The sequence below is a fragment of the Diorhabda sublineata genome, chromosome 8 (assembly GCF_026230105.1).
Source record: "Diorhabda sublineata isolate icDioSubl1.1 chromosome 8, icDioSubl1.1, whole genome shotgun sequence".
NCBI classification, from domain to species: domain Eukaryota; kingdom Metazoa; phylum Arthropoda; class Insecta; order Coleoptera; family Chrysomelidae; genus Diorhabda; species Diorhabda sublineata.
Window position 1 is genome coordinate 19,822,794 of NC_079481.1, and position 20,411 is coordinate 19,843,204.

General features: G+C 31.0%; 1 protein-coding gene across 1 annotated transcript in view; it reads right to left on the reverse strand.

Moving 5' to 3' along the window:
- LOC130448122 (uncharacterized) overlaps positions 1-20,411 on the reverse strand; it is a 34,653-nt gene that overhangs the window by 11,941 nt on the left and 2,301 nt on the right. The window contains exon 2 of the mRNA XM_056785336.1: positions 14,695-15,659. Coding sequence (XP_056641314.1) covers positions 14,712-15,659 — 948 coding nt within the window. The 3' untranslated portion in view covers positions 14,695-14,711. The remainder of the gene's footprint in view (positions 1-14,694; positions 15,660-20,411) is intronic.

A 20,411-nucleotide genomic window follows, 5' to 3' on the forward strand; every position in this document is an offset into this window, starting at 1 on the left:
GAGACATTTTTTATGGCGAAGGTATTCCTTTAAGTTTTACCAACGAAATCAAACATAATATTAAGTTAACCGACTATAGTCCAATATACACTAAATCTTATCAGTTCCCGGAAATTCATCGAGAGGAAGTGAAAAGACAAATGGAAAAATGTTAAAAGAAGGTATTATAGAAGAATCTACTTGACCGTTTTCTGCACTTATTTGGATCGTACCAAACCGATCAGATGCTTCCGGCAAGAAAAAATGGAGAATGCTAATAGATTACCGCAAACTAAATAAAAAAACAATTCAAAACCGTTCAATCCCAAAAATAAGCGATCATGGACAGACTAGGAAGAGCTAACTATTTTACATCCTTGGATTAAGCTAGTGGCTTCCACCAAATCGAAGTAGACCCCGAAGACGTACCCAAAACTGCCTTTAGCACCCCACAAGGTCACTTTCAATTCAACAGAATGCCTTTTGGACTCAAGAATGCCCCACATTTCATAGCGTAATGGACAATTTATTACGAGGACTGACGAAACCTGCATTGTTTACCTTTACGGTATCCTTATTTACAGTACTTCTCTTCAAGAACACATACAGAGAGTTAAACAAGTATTTAACAGACTGAGAAAATTTAACTAAAAGATATAACTCGACAAATCCGAATTCCTTCAAAAATCTATAGTATACTTAGGTGTAAAACCTAATCTGGAGAAAAACCAAACCGAAATCGAAAGTTTCCTTGGATTTCTTGGATATTATTACCACTTCATACCAAATTTTGCAAAACTGACCAAACCCATGACGAAATGTTTGAAAAAGGGAATGCGAATAATTCATGATAAGTAATTCATAGACTCTTTTCTTTTCAAAATTGTAAAGAAATTCCAGCAAACGACCCTATATTACAACAATACCCAGACTTTTCCAAACCGATGATTCTAACAACCGACAGTATTGGAGCAGTATTATCACAAGGTACCGCTAAAATGACAAACCTATAGCTTACTCCTCACGAACCCTGAACGATTCAGAAATCAATTACTCTACGATTGAAAAGGAATTACTTGCAATCGTATGGGCCTGCAAACACTTTCGACCCTATTTGTATTGACGACAATTTCACATATATACTGACCATAAACCCCTAATCTGGCTTTCCAAATTAAAAAAACCCAACTCAAAATTAGTGAGATGGCGTTTGAAATTAGAAGAATACCACTATAAAATATTTTACAAACGTGGATCTTCAAATGTTGTATCTGGCTGTCTAAGAAGAATACTAATTTAGAAACCGACTTAATTATTAATAACCCTGGTGACGCAAATGACGAAATTTTAGAATTCTTACGAGAGTTCGGAAACTTTTTAGAACAAGAAAACAATTCTACCGATGAGCAAAATTAATCGAAAATAAAAATTATCTCTGACATATAATAACAGCCTCCTAAAAATACCACTAATATACCTCCAAATTTACGAGACGAACTCAATATACCTGAACATGACTGGACGAAACCTTCTACCCCTAAATCCAATTCCTAAACTATTCATTCAGCTTTTGAAACCACTAACTAAGGAATTCCTATATTAGATGAAATTATTAATAACAAAGTTCACTAAATTTTAGTATATTCAAATCTATATCAAAAACTAGATATCTCTCGCGATACATACGAAAATCACAAGATTACGAACGATAAAATTCCAGAAAATGACAATAAACGTTTTATATTCGAATTTTTAGTAGAGAACACAGATCTTAACAACACATTATATCTTTATTTCAACAAAGACAACTTGTATCATGATTTTAATAGAGTTTATTTAAAACATTTCTCTTCAAATCAACCAAGACTTAACAAATACACTAAATTAGTTATCAGATAAAGAACAGATCCTTTTACTCAGAAATTACCACGAAAGCAAAACCACTCACAGGGGAATTCAAGAAATTTTGAAAAATCAAAAATAAATTACTATTGGAAAAATATGAAAAAAATTACTAATTACATTAATTCTTGCAGAATTTGTCAGAAAAATAAATATGCTAGACAAAAACCTTATGTTCCGCTAATATTAACTGAAACTGCATCAAAAACATTTCAAATTACACACATCGTTTTTGTTTACCATGGAAAATCTTATCTAACCTTAACCGATGCATTCACAAAATTCGCACAAGCAATGCACATTCCATCTAAAACAGCTGTTATTATAAGTAAAGCTCTAATAAAATATTTCACATCGTTCGGAATACAACAATTAATTGTTTTAGATAAAGGTACAGAATTCAATAACGATACTATTAAAAAACTTTTAGCATTACACAAAATTAAAATACATTTCACCACAACTGGTCATCATGAGTCCAACTCTATAGCCGAAAGAGTTCATTCAATCTTGATTAAATATCTTAGATTAGTACGAGAATTTTATCCCTACGAAGATGATTTATTGGATAATAGGTTACACAATAATTCTATAAACATTTCTACAAGCTTCACCCCTTTTGAACTTACCTTTGATCATACAGATTCTAAAAACCCAAACGAAATTTTTATACCCCAAACTTTCTATAATGGCTATGTAGATAATCATCGAACAAAATTACATGTTTATAAAGACGTGCAAGAATAATTAAAAGAAAACAAAGAAAAAATTTTACAAAAACGAAATACTAACGGTGACTTGAATAGTGAATTCAAAATTGGTCAAATCGTATACAAGCATAATCCCAAAAAACGAAATTAAAAGATAAGCGTTTCCCAGGTTCTTTCGAAATTACTCAAATACTTGACAGAAATCATATTGAAATTTCTGGAAAATTACTTAAACATACAAAACTTAAAGCACCCAAAGAAATTATACACATAAAAATGAACTAAAAGGCATAGCACATATACAAACAGACTTTTGGACTTTCATATATATTTATGACATTACAAATATAACCGACCACTTTTTAAATGTAAGGGACCAATGTGATAATCTATACGAATCTTTTCCAAAAATAACAAGTTTCTTTTTTTATATTGGAAGTACCGATCGCGATTGTAGAATTTCTTGAATATAAATACTACCATCTTTACCTCTTACGTACACCTTCAAACCAAAATTTTAAACTCATAATACCCCAATCTAATTTTTCTCCTTTCAAATGAGCAAAACTATGGCCCTACGAACTCTAAGTGTCAAGAGATAATTAAAAAAGAATTTATCTGCCGCTCAAGAAAAGCAATGTCAAGTAACTCTCCTTGCGAAGTCCAGTTATTGAAATGCTCTCAATCTATATACTTATAAATGCCGATATATCCCATCTACCATTAGTGAAGTTAAAATTCAGAAATTAGAAACCGACCATTGGATTGTGATTACCCCGTATAGTCTTATAGTCAAACAAAACTACAATAAAGACATTACAAACTTTCCTGTGAACGGTAGTTATCTAATCGAACTTAATAACGAATGTGACATTTTAATGGAGAATTTTCATCTAAAAACTTTTAAATCTAGAGTGCCTGAATATAAAAGCATTGATTCACCCAAATTAAATATTCATACAAAAAATTTTACCCCAGATAGTGTTCACCTGTGCATTTGGATTCAATCGATCTCAACGAAATGAACAATGTCGTGATTGCTATTCAAGAAGATAAAACGTCAGCTGAGAAGATAAACTCGTTACCCATACATTTTCAAAGTATAAATTTTTATTCAATTTTATTATATATTATAGTTGCAGCCTGCGTTATATACCTAATAATTAAAACAATAAGAAAGAAGAATTAACCCGAACAGGAAACCGCAAGTGAAGAAGATTTGAAAGATTTGAAAAATTTTTCTCTCATGCCGAACTCTGGTCTATCCCCATAGTTCTCTCTTAGGATGGAGGAGTTACGTTAATGAACATTGTCTGTTAAGCATTATTGCATAACGCCGTCAAGGTACTTTGTAAAGCATATAAATTTTGAAAAATTGTAATAGTATTAGATTCTGTTTTATCAATGTATTGAATAAACGTTTCTCAACATGTAATCCGTTTTTTAAAAACGCCTTCTCAACGTTTAGTAACGTAATTCGCCACTTTATTGAGTCGATTTAAGAAAGATTTAAAAAGAAAAAGTTTTGACTTTAAGTGACTATTTCTAATTTCCGAAACAAAAATTGTCTACAAAAATGATCTAACAAATTTCTTTTGTTATGATCTCGACAAATATTATTGGAAAATATCAAAACATTGCTTAGATGTTGAACGGTGTGTGTGTGTTCTCTTGAATACGTAGTTTTCTCCGTAGATATAATCTTGCTGAAACTTCTATTATTATTCTTGTAATTGATATTAATTTAGAGAATAGTATTCTGGAACAGTTTATTTTTTTTGAGTAATGCTAATGTTTAGAAGGTGCTTTTACCTTTTTCTTTTAAATTCCTACGCTTTTAAATTAAAATTAAAATTTCTACGCCTTAATTTTAACAAGTCGTTACCTGTTAAGACTACTCTCTAACTCTATAATGAGTACAATTGCTACACTTTTTTAAACATTCTCTCTTCGTTTATTGACGACGCAGTACGTTTTTATAATAAATAGATGGAGTGCGATGAATATGAAATTCGTGTATAGTTAAAACATTATTGTAAACAAAAGTTTAGAGCACCCATGGCAGCAAGGAAAGTATGTGGAATTGAAGGGAAAGCCACAGTTGATAAGCGAACGGTACAGCATTTGTTTAATTGTTTTAAAAATGGAGATTTTTACTTGCGATGAGAAATGAATTAATGCAAGTAATTCGAATATGAATAATCATTGATTAGACATGGGACACTCAACAAAACCCGTTGCAAAGAGAAATTGATTCATGTTGAAAGTCTTGTTGTGGGTCTGGTGGAATTATAAAGGTTAAGTTCATTTCGAATTCAATCCAGATAGTCGAGCTCTCAATGCCGAAGTATATAGTGGATAGCTGATACCAGTCTATGCAAAAAATCCAGGTTTCAACTGAAAGCGGGATCTCTTACAAGACAATGGTAGACCATGAACTACGAAGAAAAAGATCAAATAATTTGGTGTTATTGAATTCCTTCCCCAACCAGCATTTAGTATAGCCTCTGCAGATTACTAGTTATTCAAATCCATAACTAAAATCTTGTGTAGGAAAAAAATTGGATCTAAGGAAGATGTTGAGCATCTAAACCCAACCCAACTAGGACCTCAAAGAGATTGCTGAACGTTATTTTGAAAGCTTAGAATACGATTGACTATACTTGATTATTTAATAAAAAAAGTAAGCATTGGAAACCGATATTATTATTGAGACATCCTCTATACTTCCTGTGGAAAGCTCTGCAGCCAGAAACTCTAAGTATTATAAAATCAAAGAAGATTACGTTAAAAACTGATGATTTTTGTGTAAAAACCTATGATACATTCAAAAGGGCACGGATTTATTGACTCCCCCCTTATTACTTTTATTCCTTATAAAGCGATATAATATTATATTATAAGGCTACTGGAGGTATAATTTATGATATATCCAGCATTTCTTCTAGACTGGATTAATGCACATGTCATGTTTTAAATTAGGTATCGTGAAAAATTTTCTCGCATTCCTACAAAAAGGATTTTCTATGAAGCTTAAAACTGTTTTCTAAATACTGTTTGGTTCGTGAATAAAACCCTGTATCTCAAACAAGTCTTTATAAAGAATGAAGTGATGATTTTGGTAAGTAGAATTATTTTCATCTAATAGTTTGACAATACATTAAGGTTAACATTTGTTTTATTAAAATCAAAATTAATTGAATCACATGGAAAGCTTTAATCAGTAGCGTTATTATTTGTAGAAAAATACTTTTGACAATAATATATTTCAAGCAACTCTAGGACAGTATGATAGTTCCAGGGATCAATTACAGAAAATAAACTATTAACAGAAACTCATGTCTCATCTGTACACTGCTAACATAATTTACTTAGCTTCACATGGTCGAATCAGGTACATTCAGACCTAAAGTTATAAATAATCTCACTGATACGACAGTTTGTTTCTTGTTTTGATATGGACATTGAAACAGTGAAAATCAGTCAATCAGTCAAATAACAAAGATCTTCCATGATAAAACGATGACACAGTTCAAAAATAAAAGTTTTAGAATAGAAAAGAAAAATTAAGAATTTTTTTTATAAAAATCAAAAGCATAAGTCAACAGAGCTTTGTCATATAACAGAACTATTAGAATAGAATTAGAATGAAAAAGTTATAAAATTCTGTGATTCATTATTCATTATTCAAACTATCATTACTCAAATTTAATGTGGAAGTTGATGCAGCACCCTATTAATTTTAGGATCTTAATTTCAATCTATTAACATAGCACTCACTCTATGCAGACACGCTTAAAAACAATATGAGACAAAACCATGGAAGTGTAGAGAGAAGTCTGGAGTATGATAAGATATAACAGATCGTATAATTCTTGATTCAGTTTTCTTACTGTAACATTCTTATATATTCATTACATTTTTCAATTGAGAAACGGTGGGGTGAATTTCTACACTTGATGTATCTTGCTTATGAAATTCATGCACTAAATAACTACTCATTATCACTTACACTAAACAACTTATTACTAACCACTTAGCTAATTTATATATATTCATCGTTTGGTTCATTTTTCACAACCCAATGTGTTCACAAATAATTCACTGACTCCTCTGCTGCTGAAAACTCTTTCATATACAATATCATTCCTTATTGAATATTCGATTGCCTGGAAATCTTTGATTTGTCGTGAACACACAAAAAGGCCTTCTCACAAATTGTTTCTATAAAAACATTCATAACATAATATATACAGGGCAAAAAAAATACAAAGATATAATTGCCACAAAGAACGTAATGTAAATAGGCAGAATTTCCAGGAAACGAATAACTGGCGATTCTATTAACAAATTAACAGGACTGGCTTCACGGTCTTCATCAGCGGACGATTTCGTAACAGTACAGATCACATTTGTAAAATCTGTTTAGCGTTCAGTGTTAAAATTTAATATATTCTACTAATAGTGTAGTAATAAATAAAGCTTCTTCTCATGTAACATTTCATAGGTAAGCCATTAAGGAATTGATCAATTATTCGTTTGTTTAAATTCAAGTTCAAAAAGTTACTGAATAATATGGGCCGTACTCGTCCAAAGTTATGAAATTATTTTATGCAGAATTGCTATAATAATAATTGTTGTGTTAAGATTCAAAACAGTATTTTCTGTAAGCTCCAGTTTTCTTGAGTTAATACCTATATATAATATAAAATTAATCTCTAATGTGTTGCTAAGTGTAACTCGAGAACCAGTGAACCAATTTTTTTAAGTTTTTATTTATAATATTCCTTGCATTACAAGAATGGTTCTTACGGAGAAAAAAAATTAAAAATTGTAATATTTATACGATAACATTAGTCAAACACGAATTATGTTGTAAATGTAAATGTAAATGTCGTAAAATGTCATTTGAAATGTAAACGTCTCTTTAATGTAATACCATAACTTCCTATAAAATCAAAAAAGTGTGTTTGTAACTCATATATACTCGACATGCCTCCTCATGTTCCGTCAAAGGAGCCATAATAATCTAAAATAGTTAATAAAACATGTATGAATATTCAACTAATTTAAATATATGTTGATTAGTAGATAGATTTCAAGAATTCACATAGTATTCAAAAATTTTCACGACATTATGCATCAATACGGTAAAGGCTCAAAAAAAGGGATAAGAAAGAGGATGCTTGTGTCACAGACCTAGAAGCTCTTAAATATTCTCCGGTAGAGATTGAACATAAATTGAATATTGACAGTGTGTAGTATCATTCACCAAAAAGAAAAACTGGATAATGTATTCAATTAAAAATTTGTATAATGGTCCTTAACTATAAAAGGTGACAAGTATGATCAGTTGAAGTCACTGAAACCAGAGATTATAATGAATTTTATGATTCCCTTTATACATTGTTGTAATTTCTTTGTACCTTAAATGAAAATTTACATTATGTTAAAGAAGAACGTATATCTCTTTCCTAAAAGTTATTCTTAATCCTAAAAGAATCGAAATCTCATTATTCAATTTTTTTTCTTGATAGAATACAAGTTCAGCTGGAGTTAAATATACTGTAGTACCTTTCTATCATTCAATAAAAACAGATGAATTGCAGACAAAAGTAACTCGAATTTTCACAAAATTTTTTGTGTTTCGTTTGAAATAACAGTTTTTAGATACGAGTTTTTGCCTTCGCAGCAACCATGTGAGGATTTAGGCTACAGAAAGAGTTGACTAGGCTCCACGTAAAGGAGATGTTATTTGCTCTTTCCACTTTAAACAAAAATTACCAGAAATGAACTGATTTTTTTTTGTAGTCCGTTCGATTTTTATCTGGAAAATCAAATTTTAAAACGTTAACTTTTAAGGAAAATGAATTATTCTTATAAATCGAATATAAAGATTGTGAATAATTACACTACGAAAAAAAAACAAAAATAGAATAAATAACAGTAAGACACAACTGAACTAAAGTCATCATTTATTTGTATTATAATGGATTGCAGAGAAGATAAAACTACAAATCAATCTTTCTTGGACCGTGTTCGACCACAGAGCACCTATATTTACATGGATCACTACAATGTTATTTGTTTTAATTAAATGACGTCGCCTAAGGGTCTGAACCTTAACTACTAAAATGTCAAAGCTCATAAAATACTAAAAAATTAAAATTTTATAAATGGCGCGTTTGAAGGTTGTGATACTGTTACCTCAGAACTAAAAAATAAATTTATGTTTTTGTTTATATTATTTCTCAAAATAGCATATTCTCAGGATATAGTATCACAAAAGAAGAAATTTAGAAAACGGTTATGGAAAAAAATAAATTTGTAAATCCATTAGTTGTAATCTTTTTAGAATAAAAATATTAAAGTTGTTATGAGAGCACTTATATGCTTATTCAAGTGAAATGTAGACAAATCGGGTGTTACTAATAAAATGATAATCCCTTAATTATAATAATAACCTGAACAGAACGTGTTTTTATTTATTAATAAGTTGAAAATAAAACTTATATATTTTTAAATAAAGTACTACATATAAAATAACTATCCGAAATTTTATTACTAGAACTTCACAATAAATAACTTGCAGTTAATTCAGTATTGTATATGTTGTATGTATTTAAACGTTTCCAATTTTCATTATGATTTTGGAAGAATTGTATTACATTTATAGATTTGCTATACACAACCTTTATTGGAACTTATTTTGAAAAATTATCAGGACCTAACACTAAACATAATCAAAGGGACATAAAAACACGAGTACAACACAAAGATAATGAATCATCAAGCGAGAAGGTACAATTTATATGTACTAACTTTAAATTGTCTAGTTTTTTGTCAAATTTCCTTATAATAGCAGATCCATCTAGGGCTCTGAGCTTCAATTAGAAAATTGATCTAACCTTGGGTCTCCTGCGTCAAACGTATAGAAAATAGTTGGTTTGTGGTGTTCGACAGAACCATATATGTAAACTCCTATATGGACAGTTTGGATGTGGAAGTTGTTCCGACTAAGTGAAATAAATAGTGTATCGTTCCCTCTCTCTTCTGAGCTACTGTCGGCACCGTAACGTAGAAACGTTTTTTCCCAAAAGAACTTTCCATATAGGAGTATTACGTATTTGGACACAACAGTCTCTTGGCAGTATCCTGTTAGAACTCTTTTATTCTCCATATCATTCTCAGTCCGTTTTGCAGTTTATCAACATTTTCGTTCTTCTGATTTTAAATTTGCTCATAATAATGGTATAAGTTAAATAGACAACAGTATAGAGGTATTCTTTAAAAAATATGTCATTATTCTTTACACAGTTCGTCAATATATTAAATTTTTATACTTTTATAATATTTATAACGATAAGTAAATATTTTTTATTGGGTATTTTTTCTCCTCACTCCTCACTGGAAGGATTTATCGAGCTTGGGCTTTTTGTATTTGATTCTTGAAAAGCTGTAGATATGCCGAAACGAAAAAACATTTTAAGCATTATCAGAAAAAAATTAAATTAACCAAAAAGGGATTTTTCACATACTTTTGCAAAATTAAGTGCTTACAAAATTGAAACTTCCATTTATGATTCATATTTTCATTTCACAAACCAATTATTATGAGAATTTTCAAGAAATAATGATGACAAAATTATGAAATAAATAAAATTATTGATATGTTTCTTTTTTTATTTTTCATCCATCAATTAAAATTTTTGTTATTATTCACAGAGCACAACGAATAAGAACGAATTGAGGGCAACTCAAATTTGTACATATTAAAGATAATACTGGGACTACTATGGAAAGCCGGGATGGTTACAGCACTCAACTGAGCTCCCAGTTGTTGGAGTTGAATTTGTTGTTTAAATTGTCCTTTGAGGTAATTAAACTCCAACCTGATAGCTGTAGAACTGCGTAAGAAATAAAATAAAATAAATGAGAAGGAAACGGGAACGAGATGGAAATTACTAGAGAAGGAACGAGTGGGTAGAACAGATTCAAATAAAATGTTTATACCCTAACATATAAAAAAACTGAATTTAAAGTTTTTAAACTATAACCAAATATTGTGCTACTGGTTTATAAATATGGACCAGGGGTTTTTTCGTTGTTTTCCAGACAACTTGCTCCAAAACAGATTCCCTTGCAATTTGTAGTGATTTTGCCACAAATAACGCTTTTATGACTGTTGAAATCCACGACGTGAGCCAGGAGAAAAGATGGGGGGGATTACTTTGAATTTGGAGCAAATTCGATATCGGTTCTATTGGACTTACGGTGTTCGAGTAAAAAAGTATCTGATTTTCAATACAAAATAGTTAAAATGAGATAGGAACATACTATTGCTTTCTAAAATTTGTAAATTTGTAGTACTCCCGGATATTTTTCATTTAACCAACGTATATGAAAAATGTAGTTTTATGAATGTTTTTATAAAAAAAGAATATGTCCGTAGCACATTTTGATGACTTCGTCAAGAAAATCAGACCGATATTATTTTTCACTTAAAAGAATACTCTAGGGGTCAAATTGGCTCCATGTTAAATGTGAATTTCAAAAATTATTGCCTTGCCAATGTGAAAAAAAATCAAAACACAAGTAACACCTTAAAACTACTACAGTATTGTTAGAATAATACGTAAAATACCCTGTATCGTAAGTTTTGCATGTACTATTTAAAAAATGAAAGTACCTACTTACTTCTAAATTATCTTCACAACAAAACCGATTATATACTTGTACTTGATAATACAGTATTCCTTCTATTGTCTCTTTTCATTGCATCATACCATCTCTTCCGTAATTTTTCTTCCTTAGTGATTAGTAGATTAGAGTATCGTTGGTACATTGTGATCCAGGCTTCGACATTCTGAGAAAAAATACGACTAATACGACACGACGCAATAGGGTGGTAAATAAAACAACATGGTGTGGATCCTGCAGTAGCTTGGCGGGCAAAATTCTATCGGCCCTGATGACTTAAGCAAACGATTGGTGCGTTGCAAGAAGAAATAAGGAAAAGATCTCCCACTTTTCAAAATTTCTATCAGCGCTATTATCAGAGCAAGTTACGCGTTAAATTGCAAAATTTATGTTATAGCGGGCTCATTCATTTGAATGTATAAAACCGACCTTTTCAGACCCATTTGAATGGGCTCCTATTATAAAATTTTATAATTTTTTATTCTAATTCTATTCTAATCGTTTGTTACTCTTATTTTACAGAGCTCTGCTAATTAATGCTAATGCTAATTTTTATAAAAAAAAGTTTTGTTTGTTTTTAAACTATTGTATCGTCTTCTCATGGAGGTTATCATAAGATGTAACTTCTTCACAATAGCATAATACATACGTCAAAAAACATGATATGCTACAAAATAGCTTATTAAAGAGTAGAAAATCAAATGTTTCTCTTAATTTGTAAGTTTTCATTTGAAATAGACCAACTACTTTTTGGTTTTTGTCCTAATTAACAATGAAAAATTTTATAAAGTTTTTTCTTTTATCTGTAGAAACACCTTGAAGTCAGTTATAAGATTTACACACGATTTGTGATAGTGTGTTCACATGATTATAGTTGTCTTGTTCATATAATGAAAAATAAATAAACATTAAATTAAGTGAAAAAATTAATCAGTTATGATCATTCGTTTAACTCTGTAGATATGATTTAAAAAAATCTTTTTCAAATTGTTCAACATGCCGCAAGGCTGCGCTATAGATTTCAATCGTTTATTGAAAATATCTAGCTTTCCATTGCGATTTCATAGAATATTTCAATCAACATAATTTTTGTTTGAAGCTTTCTTATATATAATTCTGCGCTATAAAAATTTTTTGTATACTTTTGTTCATTTTCTATCCATCAGAAGAAATTCAACATTTTTTAACCATCCATCTCATATTTTTGGAATTCAAATGGTTAAAATATTTTTATAGCATCTAATAAATGGGAATGAAAAGTCTTGTTGGTATTGTTTCTATATTTATGCATTAATACAATAACAAAATATATATATATATATATATATATATATATATATATATATATATATACACGTACACAAATATATATATATATATATATATATATATATATAATACATAGTTCTCAAAGTCTTCTCAAAATCTCTTATTCTAAGTTGAACTTGCATAGCCACACCCAGTATCTCGAATTTTACTATTTGAACATAAATGCCAAAAATTTTTGTTTATTCAAACGGCGTTTTGTCACGATTCTTTGTTACAGGTCTTGAAGAGATTATTAAACTTTGAGTGGCCCTACAAAACTATAGTAGTTAAATAGACCAACTTAGACCAACCTAAATGGACATATATTAGAGCCTCTACGATCTATTCATTATTCAGGAAAACGAGAATCAAAAAAATTGTTTGCACAATATTTGATTTTTATGGAGGTTTACATTATTTTACGTCAGCGAAATCTTAATTAAGATTGATCCAATAATGTTGTTGACAGGATTCCTATCTAAACATTGGGTCATTTGGTTATGATGTTCTTTGAAACTGGTTGATATCCATCCAATTACGACTATTATGCCTGTTGATGCTTCATTCAACATAAACGTATTTCATTTGAAGTGAATGTTGTAAAATAGAGTTATCATTTGACCACTGTTAATTTCGACCTGGATCATCTTCGTTTAATTCTTGTACCATTGTCATCATTTACAGTCGAAAATTTTTTTTCTGACAATTTGCTGAGCACCACTTTCGGATATTCTAAATACAAGGGAAATTTTTCCAATATTAACTAGCATCCATGATCATGCTTTCAAAACAGAACCAATTTCTTCAAATAAATATGTTATATATTAAGCTCATATCAACATTCCACATAGTCTTGATTAAGACGTTCATTATTGACGTCGTATCGTTGTATAAAAAGTTTAATAACAAGTGGTAATATCTTGAATCATCTATCTGTAAAAGTCTATGGGATAATATCTTTATAAAACAAAAACATATACATACGGGAAAGGATTTCTAGAGAGACGCGCACGTGTGTATGTAGAAAGGAAGTCGTTCCACGGTCTTTAACCAAATAAGCCGATATAACTCACTGAATTGTGAGAGGTAGGTCAGTAATAGTGTCTGCAACAATCGCCGAAAACCGCACTGAACCGCTCAGCTTAAAATCCGAGGTGAATTTGTGTTTATTATATTTATGGGATTGCTCAATCGCCCAGGTTTATGTTTCGTAGGTTAAGGAAACTGCCACTGAGGGCGCTGAGTATTACCATCCCAATGGTGGTCGTGTTAGTGCCTTCAACCGACCGATTATATCGAGGGCAAGGAAACTGTGTACTAGAGGTACGTTTAGTAACTATTTGTGACGCACTTGGCAGTTATTAGGCAGTAACCGTAGAGTTTATGTTTTTCACATCGTTATTTTTCCCAGCTCCGTTTTTCTTTATATATTAATGTATTTTCATGTACAATTTATTTTGATTTTAGTTTTAAATAAAGGAAATTGTGTTTAATCGTTGTTTCGCTTTTTCATACGACTCCGTACCTCAAAATCTTTAGTGTATTCGTCATCAGCAACCCCTGGAGTATTTTAATTTCTTCACTGACGCTGCCCGGATCAATTGAAGTATATCAAAAGAAAAAACTGTTACCCGATGTAATCCCATACCTGAGCTTGGCGTCAAATTCTCCATTCCACAGAAATAACTTCTATTTCTGCCTTATTTGTTCCTCATCATGCTTCGAGTTTCTTTGATGTGCGGCTTCCGTTGTAGGGCGGCACTATGTAACAATTTACTTATGTTATAAATGCTACGAAACACTGAAATGCTGGTGTCATACAGAAACATAAAATGGTTTTAAAGAGATCTTAAAAGGCGTTTTAGATCTATTTGAAACCAAAACCTGGCTGGGCAAGTTCACTTATCTAAATACGAAATTGTAACAGTTAAAATCACTGAGTCATAAAATAATGCTTACTTCAGCATAATATATACTTATAAAATATTTGTGTTTCGAAAAGCAATGATTTCGTTACTTAGGAATTTTTCCTTCACAAAATATTCACTTATCATTCATTTCAAACAAAACTAATAGTAAGAATCCTTCGCTTTACCTCAATACTTTAGTGAATTAATCCGAATATTCTATAATAACAGCCATATTTTCACCTTTATCAGCTGGCCTATACTCCAAGTCCCATAAACTAGTAAAAATCAATAATTCACGTTCTCGAAGTGTTATATCGAAAAATGGACAAGATTTTGCACAGTTCTTCCTAGGAATAAGCCTAATATTCGTCGATCCAAATAATTGTCCAACAACGGTTACTTTTTCCATAAGTTCGATTTGCTTATAATTCGTTGCATTATAGTTGTCATTCCATATCATCCAATTGTATAAAGTCGGAGAAAATATCGATGGTAGTACTTCAGGTGTAAACGTATACTGCCTTAACGTTCGCATGGCTTCAGATTCGCAATTTTGATAGTGAATATAGAATTCATTAAAATATTTCAACTTAGATAAGACTGTTTCTAAATTGTCGAAGCCTTTATGAATATTAGTTGATAAATTACAAGGATATAATTTAGAAGATTCGTGTTGTATTAAGTCATTCATAAACCCGGAGTCTTTCGGCCAATTCTTCAAACTTTTTGTAATTATTACTGGATTGTCAAGCTTAATATACCGCTCTTCTAAAATGTCTTCTTCAAGAATCTCATGGACATCTATACCAACTAGATCTTCACATACGTTACAGTTTAATTTATTGGATAAGTTTTCAGTTTCTGTGAAGAAGTGCTCTATTAAACAACGTTTATTTTTATATGGACGCCAATCAAAATAAGGAAGTATTTTTATAAGTATTATTCTTCCAAAGGACGATAGTTGCCAAGAGAATTCTTCGAAATTTGACAGTATGTACAGTAACAGTATGATAGCCAGTATAGTAAGAAAAATATAATCGAATTTATTGAAAAAGTCTTGCCTTATATAATTACTGGAAGTTTTTGACAATTTCGTACATTGTTGATTTTGATGTTCGCAGCCCTTAGGGTTTTTTGATAATATTTTCATCTGAAAAAAAAATCAAATGGATGTGACATCAAGTAAATTTTTTTTAATTTCTTATTTCTTAGACCTTTTGATATGTTTATGTTTCTAAATGTTCTTGTTGTTAGCTCTCCTCTGTTTCAAAATTAGTTTTTTTTAATAATTCTTTAAAAGAAAGATAAATATTGACATTTCGACTAATTTTAAGTCTTTAGCAAAATATGACATTGAAACTGACTAATTTTGAAACAGAAGAGACCTAACATCAAGAACACTTAGAAAAATAGTATATAGCTATATGTTTTTTTGTCTAAAAAGCCTTTTATATATCTTTTAAAATAAATGAGACACAATGTTAGGAATCCAGCAATAACTACAATAAAAATAATTAGTGGTATGTAGAGTGTGTTGGCCAAATGAGATAAATTCAACCATGGATAAAAAATGATTATTTGTAAAAAAATACATAGTAAACTTCAGATATCTACATTTTCACAATAATAGTCTAATTATTTCTAACTAAAAGGTTTTACCTTTATAATTTGCCAAAAATCTTTTAGTAATTTGTTAGCGAAATTATATATAAAGACTCCAGTTAAACATTTATTCAAGATAAGATGAAAAAAATTACTTTCTATTTGACATTAAGCAAATTCCTTTTTTTTGAACAGAATACAACCTTCGCTACACTAGCATTCTCTAAGACTGAGCCCGCATATGCATAGTCCTAAGCGCACCAATTACAAAACGAACTTTTAAAATCTAGCATTATTTTTTCATTACGATTTAGCTAATGCGTTAAAACGCATTTCCGGTTTAAGTCAAATTTGGAGCAGTTTTTAGTACTAGTGTGTGAGTGTATATGTGTGTAACAAGGGTAAGGGGAGAAGTTTCGTACATAACATTGAGTACTCGAAACTAGAAGAGTTGGTGAAAAAGGGGAGGGTGTCAATGAGCCTCTTCGCAGTGATCATAGAATAATTATTTTCAGACTAGAGAGCAATTCTGCTTAGACAGTAGAAATACAAGGAGAATGTATAGTGCATATCCGTAGTATAATTAAACGTGCATTCAGACAAGCACGACTAAGTACCCACTAGATCTGGAGCAAAGTCTTAAAAAAATGAGAGAGGCCATACTCGATACGAGAGAATCGATTTGCCCCATAAGAAGAAAGTAACGATGCTCCTTCGTAAAATGTTCAAGTTAAAACACCTTTTTAATAGAGCAAATATATCGGGGACTAGTAGAGCTACACTGAGAAACACACTACTTACAACCAAGAAATTAGGAGAGCAAGCAGCAAAACTTCAGAAATTCTACGAGGATAGTATCTTTACATCTGCTGCTGCAAGACTTCATAAGGTCTTGGCAAAGGGTAATATAAATACAAAATGGCACTGAGAAAGCCAGATGACAGCTTTTGGGAAAGTGAGAAGGAGCATTGCTTCTGTTAAAAGCTCTCTCTCCAGAACGTGACAGTACGGCCTTAGAAAACAAGATACACAGACACAGACAGCCACGTTTGGTCCGCTTTAGTCGAAGCAGCTTAGAGCTATGATATATACCATAACTCTGGAGAAGGGTCATAGTAATCTTCATACTAAAAGTAGAAGAGAAGGACACCATCGTATTGTATTGTATTGTAGATAACTGTATCAGAATAAAGACCTGCGGAAGCTGTATTGGTCAATTGACACATTCGCTGACAAATAAAGAAAACGTAGTATGTGTATTTTAAGACAGTCCAGAAAAGCATTTGATGTGAAAGAAGTATATTGTACACCCTCCAGATAGATGTCACAACTAATACCCACTAAAACCCACTAAATAGCAGAAATTATAATAAGACACACTATTCCTATCTCTACAAAGAGGTTGTCCATAAAGCCAGCTTTAGACTTATCGCGTTTTCGCGGTCTTTTCGTGCTGTTTCGCGATATGTCTAAATCCGGCTTAAGGGGGAGTTGAATGTCTACTGATATGGAGCCTGATACCAACTTATACCAACTGACTGATTTCAACATACCTTGTTAGGGATATGCCGATAATGTAATCATTTATGCAAAAGGACATCTCTGTGAAAGTTCAAAGAAGACTCAACTATACTCGATGGTAGTATTGATCGATGGAACTATATGCCAACCCAAACAAAACAACAGACCATCAACCTAGATAGGCAGGCCAAAGTGAAAAACAGAAAGGAAGGTATATATTGTAAAGTTTCTTTTGAATGAGAATCTGTTAATATAATGCTTTTGTTCCCAAATCCTCACCTCCCTAACCTAACCTAACCCTACAAGGACGTTTTAATAAATATATGCTGGATATATACAATATGAAATTAGCTGCAAGGGATTTATTATGAAGTTCAAGTAATAAAATTTATTAAAATTGAGTCTAATTACCTAATATGTAACATTTTTATTAGTTAATTTTGTAAGAAATATATTATGTGAATATAAATATTTTCTTTAAATCTTATTTTTACCTTATTAACAAATGATAACTCATTTTGTCAAATTCAATGGGGGCGTCGCCTTTGCAAATTCACATTTTTTTTTCAGAGCTGTCCGCTTTTATTACGTTACGTAGATACATCTCAAACTCTTCTAACTTGCTTTTTGACTCTCTAAATTTTCTTCTCTATAAAGCTTTACTTTTTAAATTGATTAATTCGTAGAAATCCAGTTCCAAATGTCTCAATGTAGATTTCGTTACTATTTGTGTTGAAAGGGTTTACTAGATACAAATTTATCTTTAATTGTGTGCTAAAGTAATTTGTATCAATAATTGCACTGGTTTTATCGTGATATTGCTTTAAAATTTGGAAAAGAAGTTATTTACTGATCTGAATATCTTCTGGAAAAAGAATTTTTTCTCAAAACCCAGGCTAGGTTTTCCTTCCCTTGCAATTTTAGATGTAGTCCATTTAATTTCGCTATGGTTTCCCTCATAAAGTAAAATTTTCGAGAACTAGAACAAATCTAAAAAAGTCTAAAGAACCTGAGTGATAAATAAATTAAATAAGTTCGTAACCGACTACCGTTCAATTTTTACAACACTCAAAAAATATAAAATAGTTACATAGATTGGACAAACTCTAATAAAACTCTACCGATCAATTCAGACAGATTAACAAAGGTAACAATGTATACCCAAGGACTCCGAAACTTATTAGCGGTACAATAAATAAGTGTATGTGTAAAAATTTGTATAAAATATCAACTTTTTAAAATAGAACTGGATAACTTAATGTTGGTATACATTGTGAAGTTTCTCTTGATTTATTATCGCTGGAATGTGAAACTATGATCAAAATCTGGTTCTGGGCTAGAGTCAGCAATCTGTTAATAGGCGATCTAGCTAATTGAGAGTCATAGTTTGCGAAAAGACGTTAGGATAGCTTAAGTGGTGAAGCTTCTAGCGCGTAACAAATAGATATGGATTCACTTCCAAATCCGGGTCCTCCGATTTATTTTTCCGTTACCGAAAATCACACTAAGTAGGCCTTTCCTTTCCTTTACTCTCCATTTGGACATTCACCTAATTCGCTCAAAATGGTGATATCGAAATTTACGACTCGTTGTCACTCGTTACAAATTTTTTACTAGTTCATTTCCATTCGCCTACTAGCTCTATATTCCTTACTCTCATGCAAAAAATACAAAAAATTATGAATCCTGGCTAATCTAATCAATATAATCGCATATTTTTACAAGTTGTCAAAGTCTTGAACCAAATATGATCGCTCAAAGTAGGGCAAAATCGAGGCAAAGGTAAGTTAAAAACATACAAGTGAAATTAATAAAAAGTGTGTTAAAGAAGAGACAACGATAACCAGAAAACATGGACTAAGACCCTAGGTTTGGAGCAATCGAAGAGATTTATTTTATATTTTACCAACTGGTCCAAAAGGCACTTCTATTAAGCAAAAATAACTAAAAAGTCTGGCGAAACAGCATATGAAGAACTTCGGAGAAACTCCTGACATTGCTGTCGTTTCTGTAAGGAACCAAAAGAAACTGCCCAACACCTCTTCTGTAAGTGTGAGGCTGACCATAGTAAAGCTAGGGTACTCACATTGAAGTTTCTTAAAGCCAGAAGAGGTAACACGCATAGGTCCCAGATGTATAGTTCACTTTGCAAAGTTGTTACTACCTGACTGGTAAACAATCCGGAGTGCACAATAGATCAATAGATCAAAGTCTAAGCAAGGTAGAATCGCGGCCTTCACGTACTAGCTCATCTTACCTAATTGTTGAGAAAAATTGGGTGAGTATGTTGAAAAATAAAATATTTTGTAGTAGTAAAATAATTTTTTCATTGAGAAAATTCACTTAAAGATAAATTTTCATAGTTCCAATTTACATTCAACCAGAAGCAAATATTAATTCAATTTATTTATAGTTGCTTTAGTAATTTACAAAATATAATTATAAAATTTACTTAAATTGTTTACCTCTTTTTCTATCATTGATAGATCTCTCAATTCTTATGTGTATGAATCATTTCTAAAAATTCTTTTTTGGTTTATCTGACTCATTGTTTAGGTTTTTGCAACTATTATAATTAAGTGGATGTTTTATGTGAGCATTATCAATTTTTACAAGAACCAAATATAAACCAGCTTCATTTTTATTTTTAATATTATGAATTATAGACTGCTGAAAGTGATAATTTCATATTTACTGAAAGAACTTGATAATTGCTGAGAAAGTCATTGTGTATCTTATATAGAACAGGAAATTTCCAAAAGGTATGGAGAAGGGCTTA